Source organism: Euprymna scolopes, chromosome 9 (assembly GCF_053919585.1).
Source record: "Euprymna scolopes isolate OS-2025 chromosome 9, ASM5391958v1, whole genome shotgun sequence".
NCBI classification, from domain to species: domain Eukaryota; kingdom Metazoa; phylum Mollusca; class Cephalopoda; order Sepiida; family Sepiolidae; genus Euprymna; species Euprymna scolopes.
In genome coordinates this window covers 153,200,729-153,221,856 of record NC_136490.1, presented here as the reverse complement: position 1 = coordinate 153,221,856, position 21,128 = coordinate 153,200,729, and the positions used below count along the sequence as shown (strand labels likewise).

The window sequence follows — 21,128 nt, the reverse complement described above, 5'->3', positions numbered from 1 at the left end:
ACCGTCAACTGATCTGTCACAAAATTGATAGTAAACTATCAATAGAGCGGAAAAGAAATATTTACCCGATATAATCAGGGGTAAACTTCAATTTAATATAAATATTAATATATTAATGTTTTCGGAGTATTCTATCGAATAATAAATTTAATTGTGAATTTTAATTTAGTTTTAAATTCTTATATATAATCAAGTTTGATCGTAATGAATAACAGTTCTTTGAAAATATAAATAATCAAAATTCTGAAACAGTACTTTTTGGTCTTTCTACATACACAGGTGTTTGATTTATAAATACTATTCAGATTATTGGGTTTCTTATAATATTACTAGCATGGGTACCCAGCGTTGCCTGGGTCGACATGATGTTCCATTTTGAACACACCTACTATACTAAGGAATAAGGATATTAATTATTTTCATTGTGGGCAACATCGATACCCCCACAACAATTTCAAAAATGAACGTATAAAAACATGTAAATGTAATTGCTCAAAAAAAGAAAAAAAAAGTAGTACGTGATACATTCTCCACAAGATATTTTGGCAAAAGGGATACAAAGAGAAGCTATTCTCCAGATATTGTGCACTTTTTGTTGCCCATGCGTTGGACCCCTCCCCCCCCCCAAAAAAAAAAAATAAATAAATAATTTGTGTCTTTTTATAATTTTTTTATTTTTTTTTTTATTGAATATTTAAAAGAAAAAAAAAGCAAAACATTTTTCTTTCTACATGGAATTATTCTTTTCATGCTAGAAACTTAGTAAATTATTCGGTGAAGAGTTTTTTTTTGTGTGTAAAAGTTTACAGGAGAAATAACTTTGTTTCTAAAAAAAATCGATGTGGGAAATAATAATTCCAAATAAATTAAATATATTATCAATATAATTGTTATTTAAAGCTGATTACATAACAATCTTAAATAGAACACTTAAAACAATTCTCTTGCTAGAAACATTAATTAACATACAGCTATTTAGTAAAATCGATTTTCCTTACTGTTATATGCAAATGAGGTGATCTTTTAATTTTATATTTTGCAAGAATCATACTATATATAGAAATAAATGAAATAATAAAGTAAGGGATCTTTTGTATATATTAATCAAATTGTAAACAAACAAACTAACAGACAGGAATACGAATTTATATGCATAGATGCTTCATTTATTAGAGAAAATATAGATTACAAACTACTTTGAAGTTAATCATATTTAGATGGATCCCATCCTGAAATGTGATTTTCACTTAATATTTTCTGAAACATTGTTTACTGTTGATTTTTGAAACTTGATTACAAATAAATGAAAAATGTCATAAATTTTGTTTTTTATTGAATTAAAATATATAAATTCTGTTTGACAATGTGTTAACTGCTTGGATTAATCTTATCTGCAGCTGCAGTTTTTAATATATCTTTGGAATTCATATTTTTCAGAGATTGGTGATTGTCTTATGTAATCTCAAAATATAACAAATATAGTTCTTTAGCTTTAATCTTTCCTCATACACACACACACACACACATATATAATATATATGGCGATTAAGCTACACTGAATATTCCGCGTTTCATCCACTCTAGGACTCTTCAGGCTTATGCACAAATTCTGTGGTTGTTTATCGTTTACTAACTAGCTCTAACTACGTATTGAGCACTTTTGAAGTAAATACTTAAAGTTTACGCATAAATCTATACTTTCGTATATTAATTTTATGTGAGTAAATTAATTAGTTATATATATATATATATATATATATATATATATGATTTAGATTTTATGAGGAAAGGGACATCAATTTTTTATTTTATTATGGAAACTACTCCAGACAAAACGTAAATCCACTTGATGTGAGGAGCTAACAAGAACATGATTATTGAAACTTAGTTGTGAAAAGACCAAAGTTGAAGGTAGGAAGAAAAGAGTGAATAGGAAGAGAGTTCCACAAGTTTTCAGTTCTTGCTTAGAATCTACTGGAATAGGAAACTGTATTACAATTGGGTATCAAAACAACAAATCGATGGAGACCACTAGACCAATGAGTCAAATGAGCTAGAACAAAGGAAGCAGGAAATATATCAGACAATTCCGAAGAACACGTTATATTAGTATTTATAGATAAGACTAGCAATATCACGTCTGTGAGAGAGGGGTTGAAGGCCAATTAAATGATACGTTTTTGCACCTTATTAAGAACCCTTAAATGGGACAAAGATACTCCATACATGGTCTTAGCCAAGAAATCTTAAGAAATGAAATCAATTTCTTTTTAGAGTGACATGTTTACTAAAGATTTTTTTCCTTTTCTTCCAGGTTTAAAACTAAACAAATTTAGGATCCTACTAAAACTCTAGATTGTGTTTGTCACCGTGCTCACTGGATGACAAATAAATGGCAAATGATAGGATAAGTAATGAGAAGGGGTGAATGAATATTTAAGAGATTGTGAATAAAAAATAAAGGAAATGAATGTTTATTATGGAGAAAGTAAATTATATATTTACTTGAATTGGATGACGTCATAAGACTACCATTCATATTTTATGACATCAACAGATTTTATGTTGTAATATTTCAGGAAAAATTCCCTCTTTCAAGAGTTTATATTTTGTTTAACTGTTTTGCAACAATGATGGCTTTGAGGCTATTTTTGTTTTCTGTTTAGAAATACGATTTTCATTTTGTGGGGTCAGCTTTTGGCTAGTGTTGTAACTCACTAACAGATTTTACTGAGTTAATACGGGCATTCAAACACTAAAAAATAAAATACTAACTATTGTTGTATTTATGCTGCATTTAAAAGATCAATGCTAACATGCTGATTTTATGAAAATATAACATTTTTATTGTTGGTGGCAGTTGTAGATGGTTGGTGTTAGGAAGGAAATGCATACACAGGAATTCGATCAGTTGATTCTTCTCTGGCCTAAATCATCAACCAACATTGATATCCTTTTCAATTGTTATATAACCATTTGTGACACCTGAAATGTTCCCTTGGGATGGAATTAGCCACACCCCAAGGTCGTTAAATTCGGCCACTCCTATTTCATTGAACTGATCTGACTTTGATTACACCTATGTAACTTTTTGCCAAAAATGATCTTTCAAAAGTACTTATCTTTTTGGCAATTGATCAAGTTTGTTGTTTCTTTACAGCAGGTGCCTATGTTAGGTTCATAATTTTTATTTAAATGACCTTTTGGTACATTTTATAATTATTCTGCTGTTTCTTGTATTTGACCAGATGTATGCATTTGTCAAAATGATTTCTCGATGCACATATTTAACAATATGTTTTAGGTAAACTTGTTTGGAAGCTGCCATTTTGTTTTAAAATTCAAGGGCTACAATTCAATTTGACTACCAAGATTTTGTTAGTCTCCTGATAAAGAAAGGATTGGACCTAGTAATTTACTCTGGTGCATACTTTTCTTAATAACTATGCCTTGGATTTTTTTTTTTTTTTAAATTTTGCAGAAACATTAGTCATGGTGAAAGTAAATTTTTGCTAGAACGGATTTTCCGGGATAACTCTGGTTGCCACCCTAGGGGCATTATAGGGATAAAATTACCCCCGAATCGTTCATTTGTTTGTACTTTTCTAAATGACTATGCCTTGAATTTTTTCTTGAAATTTTGTACAAACATTCGTCATGGTGAAAGTAAATTTTTCACTTGTGGAAGGTGACCCTGCATGCTCGGTTTGTTTTTATACAAAATAAAAAATTTTAGTTGCTAAAAATCGCAAATTTTTATTTTCTTAGTTAAAAACAAAACTGCTTGATCAATTTATATGATTTATGGAATATGACATCCTCATTTTGTACAGCATACAAATTTTTCTGTTTTTTTTTTGTTTTTTTTTAAAGTCTGATTTCTTCTTTTGCTTTGTTGGATGAGAGGAAGGTTTTGTTCAGACAAGTCTGTATTCAACGTCCATGTTAAGTAGGCTTCAAGTACCTTATTTGGCAAGTCATTAATATGCTGTAAGTCAGTCTATAACAGGAATCTGTGTGGAGTGCTATAGTCAAAAGTGTTGTCTTAAACAATGTGGTGACTTTCAGTTCCAAGCCTCTCTCAGAAAGCTGTCTCGGTTCAATGACCTTTCACAACCGAAAAAGGTACTATATAGGAATTTTAGTGAAGGGATCCACTTTGGATTTCCTTTGAAAGTTGCTGGGATAGTCAATGGAAAGAATTTGCTCTAAATAGAGTTGGCCACCAAGCTTGAGAGATGTCAACAACACGCCGTACTTTGACCTTGTGATTGGTCTGGAATATGGCACCCTTCAATACCATGTATTTCAGTTCAAACATAACGGAAATACCTGATTGTCTGCATTGTGATAGTGCTATGAAAGAAACAGCTGAGCATGTCTTCTTTCTACAGCAAAGTTTGGCTATTATGGAGGTATATTAATGTGATGATGGTGTGATCGAGCAATTGGTACTTCTTGTTGCATACGTCAACCTTAACTAGGGAGAAATGAATAGTGTTTCTCACAATTTTGACTGTAGCTAGAATAGTGGTATCAACAAAATGTCTGAAATGATTGCATCAGGTTAAATTTTTTTCTCCTCAAGATCTGATTTTATTCTTGAAGCATCAGTTTAAGGTTAAAATTAGATGTAATAGAAAAAAAATTTAACAAAATGAGGATACAAGTTGCTAACTTGTGTGTACAAAAGTGTATTAGGTGTGACTTTAGGTTCCTTGAGCATGGCGTATGTGAGTCGGTATCTTGAGTGAGTGTAACGTGCATCCAGGAGATAAGCGCCCGCGTGTTTGCGTGTTGTGTGGGTACGTGGGAGAGACGGATGAGGGGGAAAAAGACTTACCTCGAGACCAGCTCAGCGTTACCGACCAAAAATAGAAAAGAGGACCAAGATGGCGACCGCCGTCTTTTGTAAAGTATGATGTCTCGCAAAGTCACACGAATTCTCGGAATATGCAAATTTAGCCGGCCTAGAACGACGATAAAAGCGGGTGAGGGGAAAGACGTGGGGGAGTGACGATTGAGTTGGCTGGGGAATCGTGTGGCTGTTGCTTCTTGTGCCGTGTTGAGGATATCTTACCGTGTTAAAGAGAGAGTCGGGCGCCATCTTGAATTTTTCCTTACATTTTTTTCTTACAAGCTATTTTGGCCATTTGGCCTCTAGGACTATGACCGAGTCGAAATTTGACTTAAAGCTCATACCCGAGTTTGACGGGTCCACGTCCATCGTCGACTGGGTTGAAAGGGTCGAGCTGACGTGCGACCTTTGTGAGGTGAAAAGGGTACACACTGTAATTCCCCTAAGATTGGCTGGGGGTGCCTTGAGTGTATATCAGCAACTCAGTGCTGCCGAAAAGGGAGATGTCACCGCAATTAAAGCTGCGCTGTACAAGGCATTTGCCATGGATCCTTGTACGGCCTATGAAAAATTTGCTTCCCGAAAACTTCTACCGGAGGAAAGCGTGGACGTTTTCTTCGCTGAGTTAAAGAAACTCGCAGTTCTGTTCGGTGGAGGGGTGTCGGAGCGGACGCTCGCGTACGCGTTTGTGGCGGGCCTTCCCACTCGGGTGAAGCAGCTACTGAGAGCCTCAACCAGCGTTTCAACAACGACCATGGAACACTTGATGGAACGTGCTCGAGCCATCATCAAAGATGAAGAGGACCTGGGGGAACCAGTTGTGATGGCGACACAGACAGGCCAGATTGGCGCTCGGGAGATTCCGAATCAGAACCCTGCAAGCAATGGGAAATGTTTTCGCTGCGGCCGACGCGGACATTTTGCAAGGAATTGCACCAACAGGGGGCGTGTGCGCTGTTTTAAGTGTGGCGGTTTGGGGCATCTAGCCCAAAACTGTGCGGGAAACGTATCAGGGGAGAGAACGTCAGCGCCGCCCTGCTCCCCGAGCAAAATTTGAACAAGGCGCAACCAGTAATAACCGTCTACGTAAACAGGATACCCTGCTCAGCACTTCTCGACTCAGGCTGTTCGCATACTATAGTGAGCACCAGGCTGTGTCCAAGTTGGACTAAGAGGAAGATCAAAGTCACCACGATAGGAGGCGAGACCCAGACATGCTGTGGAGCTGGAACTGTCAAGATCTACACGGACACCGGTGCAGCCACTAAGATCAATGTGCTCGTGACCCAAGGAAATCTCCTGGGGTTTGACCTGTTGCTCGGATACGATGCCATCAAGGCGCTGGGGGGAGTCGCAATTCATCGGGATGGAAAGGTGTGATTCTTAGAGGCCCCAGTGTGTGCAGCGCTCCATATCGATCGGCCGGATTTTACAGTGGACTACGACTCGTGCAAGAGGGCCTGGATTGCATCTTGGAAGTGGACCGAGGGAATGGCACCGACTAAACTCAAGAATGGGGTTGCAGAGTACCCTATACCCAGTGAGGCCCGAGCAGAATACGAAAAGGAACTAAAGGCGTGGATCCAAGATGGCTGGTTAATCCCCTACCCTGAGGACAAGCTTGGGCCTCCGAAGGGTCTAATACCCTTGATGGCAGTAGTCCAGCATAACAAGTCGAAAGTACGGCCCGTGCTGGACTATAGGGAGCTTAACAAGCATATTGAAGCCTACACTGCCGATGCTGACGTATGCGCCAGTAAGTTGAGGGAATGGCGTCAGAAAGGCACTAATGTCTCAATATTGGATTTACGAAAAGCCTATTTACAGGTGCGAGTTGATGAGACGTTGTGGCCGTTCCAGACAGTTTGGTTCCAGGGGCAGAGGTACTGCTTTACACGCCTTGGCTTCGGCCTAAATGTGGCACCACAGATCATGAAGACTATTGTCAACACAGTATTGTCCCAAGAAAGCCCATGAGGGACTCAACGTCAGCTTACATTGATGACGTATACGTCAATGAAGATGTACAGTCTGCGTCGTGTGTCAAAGAAAAGTTGGCTCAGTTTGGTCTGGAATGCAAGAATCCCGAACGTTTAAGGGAAGGAGCACGTGTATTGGGATTGGATGTTTATGAAGAGGATGGCACCCTACAATGGAGGCGTGGCAGTGAAATTCCAAGCATCCCCAACCTCGTTACAAGGCGGACCGTTTTTTCTTGGTGTGGAAAACTTGTTGGTCACTTACCGGTCTGTGGCTGGCTCCGCGCAGCTGTTGGTGTGATTAAACGCAGAGCAAATTTAACAACCACGGGTTGGGATGACATATCCGATGATGTCCTACTAACTCTGATGATTAAAGAGACACTGGAGAGAGTGAACAAGAAGGACCCTGCCTGTGGGCGGTGGTGTGTTAACGGAGACAACGTAGGTGTGTGGGTTGATGCCAGTTCTTTGGCGTTGGGAGTATCGTTGGAGCAAGGAGGAAACGTGTTCGAGGATGCGTGTTGGCTGCGGCCCGTAACAGATTCTCAGCATATCAACCTGGCAGAGCTGGACGCTGTTGTAAAGGGGGTAAATCTGGCCCTGCAGTGGCAGTCTAAGAAGTTGACCTTGTACACAGATTCTCTCTGTGTCTACCACTGGGTGTCTGACACACTTTCAGGACGGACACGAATCCGTACCAAGGCAGCAAGCGAAATGTTAATACGGAGAAGGCTAGACACGCTAAAAAACCTGGTATCTGAGTATGGGCTATCACTGAGCGTCACTCTGGTGCCATCACATTGTAATCGTGCTGACCAACTGACCCGTGTACCTCACAAATGGTATGAAGCCGCGAAGATGGGAATGGAGATTGCTGCTCGATCTTGTGCAGTTGCAATCGACCCATGTCAAATACAAAAAATTCATGCACAGAGCGGACATCCGGGTATCAAGAGGACCCTTTATTTTGTGAGGCGTGCATACCCAGCAGTGACCAAGATGGATGTCAGACAGATCGTCAGAAATTGTGAGGCTTGCCAGTCTATTGATCCTGCACCAGAGCGATGGCAGAAGGGTCGCTTGGAAGTTGAGAGTGTGTGGCAGCGGCTGACCATGGATATTACCCATTACAGTGGCAAGCCCTTTCTAACTCTCATTGATTGCGGGCCTACGAGATTTGCGGTGTGGCGGCAGATGACCAGACAGGATTCAGCAAATGTTGTTCGCCACCTATCATCCATTTTTTTTGAGCGAGGTGCGCCGGAAGAGCTCCTGACTGACAATGATGCAGCGTTTTGTAGCCAGCAAGTCCGGCAGTTGTTAGATGAGTGGGGCGTCCGTCTACGGTTGCGATGTGCGCATGTGCCATCAGGAAATGGCATTGCTGAAAGAAGCCATCGCAGCATCAAGAGAATTGCTGCCAGGAAGCGATGTACTATTGCGGAAGCAACATATTGGTACAACATTACGCCAAAGGACGGGACGCCCCCTTCAACCGCACCTGCGAATGCTATTTACACGTACCGAGTCGGAGTGAAGGGAATCAACACTACGCAGCCAACCGACAAGGGAACATATAACAGATATGAAGTGGGAGATCCAGTGTGGGTGCGGCCTCCAGGAAATCGGTGCACCGACAAGTTTAAGCGAGGACACATATCTGGAGTGATTAGCCAGCAGTCTGTTTTGGTCGATGGAACCCCACGACATGTGCGAGATCTTCGCCCAGCTACCGAGGTGCGTCATACAACTACAGAAGAAAGCAGTGAAGCGTCTAGCGATGAGCTGCCGATGCACGGATTCAGTGAGCCCCTTCCAGAGACTGATAGCGATACTTCATCTGATGAGGCGGAACCAGATCCAGAGCCCGAATCTGAAACAGTGAATGTACCTCTTCGCAGAAGCACACGCACTAAAAGGCCACCCCCCCAGTGCTCTCTATGTGATCATCAGATCAGGGGGGAGTGTAACGTGCATCCAGGAGATAAGCGCCCGCGTGTTTGCGTGTTGTGTGGGTACGTGGGAGAGACGGATGAGGGGGAAAAAGACTTACCTCGAGACCAGCTCAGCGTTACCGACCAAAAATAGAAAAGAGGACCAAGATGGCGACCGCCGTCTTTTGTAAAGTATGATGTCTCGCAAAGTCACACGAATTCTCGGAATATGCAAATTTAGCCGGCCTAGAACGACGATAAAAGCGGGTGAGGGGAAAGACGTGGGGGAGTGACGATTGAGTTGGCTGGGGAATCGTGTGGCTGTTGCTTCTTGTGCCGTGTTGGGGATATCTTACCGTGTTAAAGAGAGAGTCGGGCGCCATCTTGAATTTTTCCTTACATTTTTTTCTTACAGTGAGTGAATCATGTCTTATTTTATTTTATTTATTTATTTTTTTAATAGAGCTCTTCCCCTCCCCCAGGATGCTGCCAACTCCCAATTTTTCTTTTTCTTTAGTTTAAAAAAAAAAGGCGTAGACGTTAAAGTTCAAAATATGTGCTCTGTAAATGAAATGGAACAAATGTTTTATTTCATTTTTTTTTTTTTTTTTTTTTTTTTTTTTTTTTTTTGTGTCAAATTTTTAAAAAATAATAAAAATGTAATATTTTAGAGTAAGAGATCACTTTCCTATATAAACCTAATGTAAAATGAGCACCCACTTATTGACTATGTAGCAGCCAGCGAGACATGTAATCGTAAGCATTTTTTTCAAGTTTGGTGGCAGCGGTGGGGAGAAAGATGAAATGGGGGGGGGGTCATAAGTTTCAAACATTTTAAAAACACGCAGAAATACTTCAAACATGGGAAGGTAAAATTTATTAGTCCACAATTTCCATTTTTTTTTTTTTTAAGATTTTACTTGTAAATGCTTCACCATTTAAATATCACTTAATTATTTCCTAATATTTTTAAGGCTGTTAACACACACTAGGGTAGACCTGTACAATGCACACCCTTGTATTTTTTTTTCTTTTAGTCTTTTTTCAATTTTTTTTAACGGATTATTATTGCTTGGATACTAATTTACCATATTAAAAAAAACAAATGTCAATATTTGTAAATTCCTCAGATTCTAATCGAACATTCTAATAAATTGATCCTCTACACAGGACACACTCAACAAGAACATGCACACCCATCATAAAGGATTTTTCATTTATTCATCTAAAGGTAATGATATTCGTTGTACAGGTTGGCTGATAACGAAATAATGATTTCGGCTACGTTTGTTTTGTCACAGGACATTTGACGTAACCACAAAGGAAATAGCTAAAATTTCTAAAAAAGGAAACCTGAAAATATTGTGTATCCACAAATATTGAGGACATAAACATAAGAAAAATACATTTTGTCTTTTTTTTTTTTTTGTGTTCCATTTAAACAGTCACAGCAACAGGTGGCCGGATACAGCTAGTCATATATATATATATGTGTGTGTGTGTGTGTGTGTGATCCACAGACTGTTTCACTGTATCACAGATTTTTAGTGCGACTAGATTAGCAACTACCTCAAACCAATATTGAAACTTGACTGCCTAGGTGACAGCGCCTCTGTTACACTATTTGGCTGCTGCCGAGATGGGTATGCGAAATTACAATGATTAAACATTGTCCAAATGCTTAAGCTCAATTTGTTTACACAAAGAGCCTTACTTTATACGGTAGAGGCAGTTTATTTTGCTCCTCACTCTGCTCAATCCAAGATGGGGAACATTTATAAGCAAGCATTATCAAAAATAACAATTCTATTGCTTGGCTACACCTTTTAAAATCTTTATTTTCCACAAATATAACACAAACTTTTAATTCTCTCTCAAATCCTCCTAGGGTAATAAACAAACAAAAAAAAATTATTAAGATCTTCTGTTTTAACCGTATCATTTTCACTTTCTTTTGTCTTGATTGCAGCACAACTTACATTACGTGTCCAGCTGATCCCAAAAAAACTCTGGGAATCAAATTGCCATTTTTGGTGATGATCATAAAGAATTTGAAAAAATACTTTACGTTTGAAGTTCAGGTAAGTTTTTACTTAAACAAAACTTGATTGTTGTTTTAAATTTTTGTCCGTCAAATTTTGGGCAGAAAAAGATGCAGAATCTATTTTTAATGTGGGGCAAATCCAGTTCCCCAAAAAGATCCGCCTGGATTGGGACAAAAACAAAAATTGCCCTAGTCTAAAAAGATTTCTCTTTCACTGATCAAGCACAGAAAAGATGAAGTGTTGAAAAGATACTAAATATTTTTATTGATAGTTATTTAAAAAAAAAACACTGTAAATAGGTTATGAAGCAGTTAGCTTTCTTTTTCTTTTATATTGAATCAGTTGCAAAAGAGAAAGAGGCAGAGAGAAGTTTATCATAAAAATCCTAGAGACCTCAAAAACTTGTGGACCCGATCTCATCTCAGCTGTGCTATTAAAAAATGCTCCACTTAGGTTACTCCAGTCTATACAACAAATGCCTTAACGAATCTTGCTTTCCTGACTGCTGGAAAACTACTTTTGTGGTACCAGTTTACAAGAATTCTGGTGGAAGAACTGACTTATTAAATTAGCCTTCTCTAACTTTTCGCCCAAATATTTGAGTCCATAATTAACCAAGCTCTAGCCCATCACCTTACAGCTACTAAACTTCTGACTGACCAACAATATGGACTTAGACAAGCCCGTTCTATAGCAGATATCCTAACTGTAATCTCTGAACATATATACCACACACTGAACAAAGCAGGTGAGAGTAGAGCGGTAGCCCTAGATATATCTAAGGTTTTTGACAGAGTATATAGCATGATGGTCTTCTCAGGACAATCAGATCATATGGTATCACTGGAAGAATACTTAACATAATTAAATCCTTCTTAAATAAGAGAAGAATCCAGGTTGTCCTCGATGGTTGTACATCTAAACAATATATAAATGTGGGTGTACTTCAGAGGTCTATCCTTGGACCTTTATTATTCCTAATATTCATAAATGATCTCCTGGATAAAATTGTTTCTGAGATGGGTATATTTGCTGATAACATAAAACTCTATAACAGTCATGAGGGGAAAACAAATGAACACATATCTAAGGAAATGGCAGAAACAATAGAGGATGACCTCCAATCTGTAATGGAATGGGAACAAAAATGGATGGTCACATTCAATGCTGCCAAGACTAAACGTATTTTCTTCAATAATTACAAGAAACATTCTCAACCACCAATAGCCATGACTAAAGATGTATTACCCGAAAGTACTTCTTTCAAACTCCTCGGCTTAACATTCAATACTGCTAAGACTATTACGTTCAAACTCTTTGGCTTTACGTTCACAAGGAACATGAGCTGGAACTGATATATTGAGAGTATTGCCAAGACCGCTGCGAAAAAGGTGGGCTCTTTCTACCATGCTAGAAAGCTATTTACGCCTGAAAATATCCTGCGTCTCTACAATGCCACCATTTGTCCATGAATGAAGTACTGTTGTCACATTTGGGCTGGTGCATCTACTGCTTGTCTCTCACTCATGGACAGGGTTCAAAAGAGAGTCGCCAACCTGATAGGTCCTGAACTGTCATCTAAGCTTCAACTTCTGTCCATTCGATGAAATGTTGCATTTCTCTACCTGTTCTACAAATATTTTAATGGTGAATGCTCCGACGAACTACAAGCCTTTGTACTCCTTTGATGTAAATACCCTCGACAAACCCGATAAGCAGCAAAATCCCACCCCCACACAGTGGAGATCCCTAGATGTAAGAAAGCCTTCTACTCTAATAGTTTCTTCCTCGGAATTACTAGACTTTGGAACTCCCTTCCGGGTTCCTGCTCTCCTAACTGTACTGACATGCAGAAGTTCAAGTGTAATGTAAATAGACATCTTGCTACTCAATTCCCTACATAGTATCCCTGCAACTTATATCCCCGATAGTAGTCCCCTACATTAAAGTGGCACTGTGCCTTGTTTGGGGTGAAACTAGGTGAAAAATATATATATTTCATGCATATTTTTTTAACTCTTTGCTTTTGTTATAACTTCCCATGTGGGGTAATGCTAGGTAAAATTCTTGTGGTTAAAACCTACCTTGCTCTTTTGTAAAACTTAAATATGTTCTGCAAAAACAAAAACAACAGCCCCTTCCCTCCCCACTTCCTTACTGGCTTCCTAAATTAAAACAGTCCAGCCAATAATACTACAACCTTTTTCCTTTGCAAAACTTATTTTCTGCAAGGCCGAGAATGAAAACAACAATCCATCCAAGCCTTACGATTAAGAAAGGAAATAATAAAAACAACCAAACTAAAATCCAAGAATATTTATTTGAAGAAATAAACCAGATTTCACTAGACCCCGTCGGTGGGGCATCAGAATATGCCGACTGCCTTAATGGGGCTACCTGTTGGCCGTTAGTAGCAACCCGTAATGTCTTGGGATGGGATCCTGGTGGTTGAGCAGTCCATGACTAAGGAAAAACAAGTTGTGGCCCTGCAACACACCACTTCGGCCTTTACCTCGACTAGACGGGAGGTCGGAGAGGCCCAACCCTAACACTTACACTGGCAAATGTTAATCACAACATAAAAAAAATAAAAAATGAAGTTTAAAGATAATACAACATCTTACTCTTACTACAAACACAGGCAGACTAAATAAGTGTTAGAAGGCGGTGGCAAGGGTCAATCAATTACTGAGATAAAACCACACAACTGTTCCCTACCCGGTGTTTCTCTTAAACTAGGAAAATGAAACTAAAGGAGGAATCAGGAAGTGATGGCACAAACTCAACCAATTGAGTATATCTTTTTTGTATCCTTGAGACGAAAGGGCAAATGGGTTTCCCCCCTAGCATCTCCCATATTTGGTCTCCAAGGAGAGTGGGGAGTAAGAAAGATGAAAAACTAATCAACTATACATGGATCTAATAATTAAAAAACCCAGAAAAACCAAAAGAACTCACTCTGACGTTTCAGATGTCACCAGCTCAGACAGTGAGTAAGAATGCAATCTTGAACATATTGATAAAGAAAACTTCCCAAGATTCATAGTTATTGAAACCTTGGAAGAGAAAAAGGCCAGCGATCTGTCTCCATTTCTAATTGAAAAAGTATTCACTCAAAATCTAAAACAGTTAAAAAAAAAAATGAAAAATGGCAACCTATTTGTTACAGTAGACAACTACAAAAATGCAAAGAACCTCCTAGGAATGGAAAAATGCTATATTTATAAATGCAAGACTTTTGCTCATGAAAGGTTAAACACCTCAAAAGGCGTCATAAGAAGCCATGAACTAACCTTAGCTACAACAGAAGAAATCAAAAATGCTCTAAGAAAACAGGGAGTGATTGATCATGTCCGAATCAATATAAAAAGGAACAGTTAATCCATACCTACAACGATGTATAGTACTCCTAAAATTCCAAAGAGGTTGAAATTGGATATACAATTGAAAAAGTGAAACTATATATACTAGCCCCTCTGAGATGTTTTAAGTGCCAAAAATATAGGTACCATAGAGAAGTTTGCAGAGGGCACAAAACATGTGGAAAATGTGATCGAAAAGAACCTAATCACATGGAAAATGAATGCCCCAATGAAACTAAATGCCCAAATTGCCTGGAAAACCATCCAGCATACTCCAAAACATGTAAAACCTTCAAAAAGATAAAAGAAATTGTGGAAGTAAAATACAGAGAAAATATATCCTTCCCTGAAGCAAGGAAAATAGTGGACTTCTACCAAAAAGTAAACACCTATGCAAACATCACAAAAAATTTAAGCCAAACTAACCAAATAAACTACCAAGAGTTACTCAATAAACTAGTTTCTGAACTCCAAAATCTAATTGAAACTCTAAAAACAAAACAAAATGAAACTAACAAGAAACAAATACTAGTATCATTGAAAACTCAATTAAGTGACCAAAGCCAAAAATAAGCCCCAAAGATCAAAATAGAATCCAATCAACAAAAACTACAAATAAACAAACGTGAAAGATCCAAGTCACGAACAAGGACAAAAGCAGACATTAAACACAACACACAATATCAAGAAAGATGGAAGCAGAATAAGGAAACGCAAAACATCCTTCCAAAAACCAAAATAAACAGAAACATTATTAATTGAAAACGAAAATAAATTTGAATTGATTGAGAGCCGGGAAGGACACATAAGACAGAGCAAATCAAAAAGCCCCAAATCAAATCAAAACAAAAAAAAACAACCTCAGCAAGATTTCTCAGCTGAGACACAGATACTAACAAGAGACACACCCCCTACATCCAAAGAGATGGAGATGGACGAGAAATAAAAAAAGTTAACTAAATCCAAAACACCCAAATAACAAACTAAAATACAAAACATGGCACGCAGAATCATACCGGATAGAAATAAGACAAATAATATAATCCAGTGGAATTGTCATGGTCTAAAGGCAAACCTAAATGAGCTCGCTATTCTACTCAATAAATTACTCCCAGTAGTAGTTTGTCTCCAAGAAACCTTTATGAAATCGGATGACAATATAAAAATTAAAAACTACAATCAGTATAACTATATACACAATACTGAACTCAGAGCCTCTGGAGGTACATTAATTCTTATTAGAAATGACATACCCCAAAGTCAAATACAACTTAATACTAAACTGCAGGCTACTGCAATAAAAGTAACACTCCACAAAACCATCAACATTTGCTCACTATACATACCCCCCAATGAAAGCATCTCAGAAACAGATCTGAGCAAACTAATACAGCAACTTCCAAAGCCATAATCCTTATAGGAGATTTAAACAGCCATAATGAGATATGGGAAAGTGAAAAAAACAAGCAAATCGGGAAAAACTATAGAAAATATAATAAATAACGAAAACCTATATCTCTTTAATGATAAAACGCACACTTATTTACACCCAGGAACTGATACATTCACATCAATTGATTTAACATTATGTGATCCAACACTTGGATTACAAATGGAATGTACTAGAAGATTAATATGGCAGTGACCACTTTCCCATTACACTTGAAAACAATGATTTAATGCCAAAAAACAAAATACCCCAATGGAACTTACAGAAGGCAGATTGGGAAAAATTCCAAAATTTATGCCGGACTAAACTAACATCAGATAATAACCCAAACCAAAATATCACATATTTTACGAATACACTGTAAAAGACTGCTGAGGAATGCATTCCAAAAAGCTCTACCTCCCCAAAACATAATAAACCTTGGTTTGACAAAAAATGCAAAGTAGCCATCAGAACTCGTCAAGTTATACTAAGGAAATTCAAAAAAGAACCAACTAAAGAAAATCTCGATAAATATAAAAACAGTAGTAAATATAAAAACCATTAAAGAATCGAAGCGAACATCATGGAAAAACTATGTATCAAAAATAAATACAAATACAAAAAATAAAAAGGTCTGGGACATGATCCGAAAAATCTCAGGGAAAAGTAACAGCAACCCTACTAAACACCTACGACCTATGATAACCAAAAAATGACGAGCAAGAAAGAAATGGTAGATTGTCTTGCTGAAACTTTTGCAAAAAACTCCTCCTCCAAAAACTCTAATAAAAAATTATTAAAGAAAAAGCAGAAAAGGAAAAACTCCAGTTTCAGACAAATAATACAGAAAAATACAACCAGCCATTCTCTAAAAATGAATTGAAAATATCCCTAAGCAAAGCTCATGACTCAGCTGTTAGCCCTGATCAAATCCACTATCAATTTATAAAACAACTTCCTTATACATCTACAGATTACCTACTACAACTATTCAATGATATTTGGGAAAGTGGCAACATCCCTGAAATATGGAGGCAGGCCATAGTAATCCCTATACCTAAATCATCAAAGGACTCTACAAATCCCATGAATTACCGACCTATGGCACTCGCTAGCTGTATTTCCAAAATAACGGAAAGAATGATTAACAGCAGATTAATATGGTACCTTGAGACAAATAATCTGATTACAGATTATCAGTCAGGATTTAGGAATGAAAGAAGCCCCATGGACCACTGATTCAGCTAGAAACCTTTATCAGAGAAGCCTTTATCAAGAAAGAACATCTTACAGTAGTCTTTTTCGATATTGAAAAAGCATACGACTCAGCATGGAGGCATGGCATTATAAAAAATCTACAAGAACTAGGATTAAAAGGCAGACTGCCCATTTTTATCACAAATTTTATAATTGATAAACAATTTAATGTACGATTAGGTGATACCTTATCCATCAGTAAAAAACAAGAAACGGGGGTACCACAAGGAAGCATCTTATCTGTCACATTTTTTAGCATTAAAATAAATAACATCGTCAAAAATATAAATGTAGGAACAGAATGTGCCCTCTATGTGGATGACTTCCTGATCTGTTATAGATCAAAATATATTCCAAGAATAGAACGCCATTTACAACTGTGTCTAAACAAAATAAATGAATGGACAACAAAAAATGGTTTTAAATTTTCAAAAGAAAAAACAAAAGCCATTCATTTCTGCCTAACCCGGAAAATGCACCATGACCCAATACTGAAACTGGACAATAAAATTATACCTATAGTTGATCAGTATAAATATTTGGGCATCATCTTTGATAAAAAGCTCACATTCATTCCCCATATTAAATATCTCAAACAAAAATGCAACAAAGCCATCCAACTCTTAAAAGTAGTAGCTCACACAGACTGGGATGCAGACAAAGACTCAATAATTAAATTATAAAGATCCCTTGTCAGATCCAAGTTGGATTATGGATGCTATATCTATGGATCCGCAAGAAAGTCCTACATAAAGGAATTAGACACAATACATCTCTAAGGGCTAAGATTGGCTCTAGGAGCCTTCCCCACCTCCCCAGTGGAAAGCTTATATGTAGAAACAAATGAATCCTCGTTGTCACTTAGAAGAGAAAAACTAAGACTACAATATTATACAAAATTGGTTTCATGTCCAACTAATCCTGCTTATAAATGTGTCTTCCACCCACAATACAAAAACCTCTTTGATAGAAAAGAAAATGCTATAAAACCATTTAGACTACGTATGGAAGAATCCATAAATAAAGCCCAATACACGAATCTGTAAAACCAAAATATCCCCCCTGGCTGAAAAAACAACCAAAAATAATATCAGACCTAATTAAGTATCCTAAAACAAAAACCAATCCAATCATGTATCAAGAAAAATTCCAAATAATTAAAGATAAGTATTCCAAATATTCAATAATTTATACAGACGGTTCTAAAGATGGAGACAACGTTGGATGTGCAGCCATACACAATAAAACAACCCTAATCAAAAGATTACCAGACAAAGCATCCATCTACAGTACTGAAGTATCGGCCATTGGTATGGCACTTGATCTTATAGAATCCTTTAAAGATAAACAATTCATTATCTGTTCAGATGCGAAATCAGTACTTGAAACACTGGAAAACAGGAAACCAACGAACCCAATAATCACCAAAACCCTAAATAGATTTGATGATATTCCTAATGATAAAAGCATCCTTTTTTGTTGGATACCCAGTCATATCAACATAAAGGGTAATGATAGAACTGACAAAGCAGCAAAAGCAGCACTAAATTTGACCATAACCAAAGATAAGATCCTTCATACCGATCTAAAACAAACCATTAACAAATATATTAGAAACACATGGCAAGAGTCGTGGAACTCCTGTAGTAAAAACAAGCTATACCAAATCCAGGAAACCATAGGAAAACAGAAACCAAACAAAAAAATGACTAGAAAGGAGGAAGTTATAATAACAAGACTCTGAGTAGGTCATACCTCTATAACAAACTCCTACCTACTCAAAAAAGAAGAAGCCCCACTCTGCATACCCTGCCAGGAACCATACACAGTCAATCACATATTAACAAGATGCGAAGACTTGAAAACAAACCGACTGAATCTATATAATGAAAAAACTGTAAAGGACATATTCACTCATGTAGACCCAACTACCATTCTCAAATATTTGAAGATAACAGGGTTACTCAACAAAATTAAAAAAAAAAAAACAATACCTTATCTAACAATATAAACATAGACACTGAACACCAGATACAAACATAAAACTTATAACTATTAATGTATATAAAAAAAAGACTGGCATTAAATGACCACATAGGTTGATATGCCGTAAAACAAATCAATCAATCAAAAAAATCTACCTTGAATCTGTCAGATCTTTTGTAACATCTTTTAATTGTTCATGTAATATTTTTTTCATGTTTCTGTACCATTAAAACTTTTCTTTTTCTTTCTTACCAGGTTCTGGATGACAAGGGTGCAAGACGACGTTTCCGTGCAAGTAATTATCAAAGTACGACACGAGTGAAACCTTACATTTGTACGATGCCGATGCGTCTTGATGATGGATGGAATCAAATCCAGTTTAATTTATCGGATTTTACACGCAGAGCTTATGGCAGCAATTATATAGAAACCATCAGAGTTCAGGTAGATACACTTTCAGTCGTTTTGTTATTCGTTATATGGTTCAGTCATTTTGTTTTACGGCATATCAACCCTTTTCGGGTTATTTAATGCTAAATCCAATCATTTTGGTAAAAGTTTTTATGCATTGAATTCTTTATTTCTTCATATATTCATTCATATTGTTTGGTTTGGTTGTTTTGTGGGGAAAAAATTAGTTCTTGTACAGATCTCCCCCTGTATTAAAAATAAAGAATAATCAATATGATGTACATATCTGTGACAAAACAAAAATATCATATTCCAAAAATCACATTTTAAATTGATCAACTAGTTTTATTTTTAAATAAGAAAATCAAATTTCATGAATATCTGTGGAAGGAAAATCTCAAAAACAAGAAATAACACAACAATAATCCATCCTTATTAGGTTTATGTTGTAATGCTTATAGATTCATATTAACTGCTTAGCAATGGTTTTCTTTATAAAAATAAAACTACTTGATAAATTTATATGATTTTTGGAATATATTTTTGTTTGAGAATTGTAAACAAGAACTAAAATTTTTTTGTTTTTAACTTTGGAAAGGGGAAAAAAAAACAATAACATGAATGTTTGGTTCATTTTAGGTCAGGAAACCTGTATCTTCAGACGTTCTGATCTGGTAGCACTAGTCGAATGAAAAAAAGGATTTGCTTGTATATAAACATTGAAAGAAATGCATATTTCATAATTGTTGCAATTTTTTCATTAAACTTTCCATGGATCTAACAATAATTTAATAATAATGTCAAACCTCAAATAAATGGTGTATCTACCACTAATCTTTTACTCTTAAATCTAATAGGTTCTACACTGTTGGCTAAGCTCTAACCTCTGTCCCATCATCGCAATGTCACACCTCTGTACCTGTTTTGCAAGTACTTTAATGAAATGTGCTTTGATGAACTCGGCAATTGTTCCCCCTTGATGTACATATCCCCCGACCAACCATGACGAGCAGAAAAATCTCACTCTTTCACTGTTAAGGTCCCTAGATAGCAGAAAGCTTTCTACTCTAATAATTTTTTCCCTCAGATTGTTAGACTTTGAAATTCCCTTCCTCTTTCCTACTTTCCTAACCCTACCGACATGCAGAAGTTTAAATGTAATCTGAACAGACATCTTGCTACTCAACTCCCCACAATCCTGTGTTAGACTAGCAATACACATGGCTGTTAAAACGCTTTGGATAATCACAGATTTCAAGGGGTTTCTGCTAAAATAGTCATATTTTAAAAACCAAAGCACTTTAAGTCTTCAAAATACCACCGTTTTGTTCAGAAATGAATATACTTTCAAATGAATTAGTAAATAATAACATACATTATATATTTTTAGAGTTTTAAGCAAATAAAGTGATAAAAATGTGAACATCATAAAACGGCATTTTCGGTAAGATTTTGTAACCCCCCCCCCCCCGATTTCTAAACATTCGTACAGTGTTTCTGTGAAGAATTTCTTGATGAAATTTGGAAATTAGCCAAAAGAGATGTCATTTTTAATAATTTCGAGTGTCTGAAATTCATTTGACAACTCGTTTTTTTTTTTTTTTGTGGTGTTCAAAAACATTTTTCAAAATGATGAGTATTGAAAATTTTGAAAAAACTTTCTTCAGACACTCACTATTAAATAAAAAATCTTTTTACTATTTTTATTCGTTAAAAAGATGATTGAACAGTGTTTTCTCTAGTGGTACGTAGCAATTTAAAAACATAATACCCGAAAAAATCGTTATGAATTTGAATCAAGACTTCTGTAGTATTAGTGATAGCAGGAGCGATAACATGGCGTAAACAGACGTTTTGTTTT

General features: G+C 36.7%; 1 protein-coding gene across 1 annotated transcript in view; it reads left to right on the top strand.

Moving 5' to 3' along the window:
• The window catches only part of LOC145284938 (cilia- and flagella-associated protein 20), a 36,155-nt gene that overhangs the window by 6,351 nt on the left and 8,676 nt on the right, over positions 1–21,128 (top strand). Inside the window, exons 3-4 of the mRNA XM_080134035.1 lie at positions 10,744–10,855; positions 19,112–19,300. Coding sequence (XP_079990161.1) covers positions 10,744–10,855; positions 19,112–19,300 — 301 coding nt within the window. The remainder of the gene's footprint in view (positions 1–10,743; positions 10,856–19,111; positions 19,301–21,128) is intronic.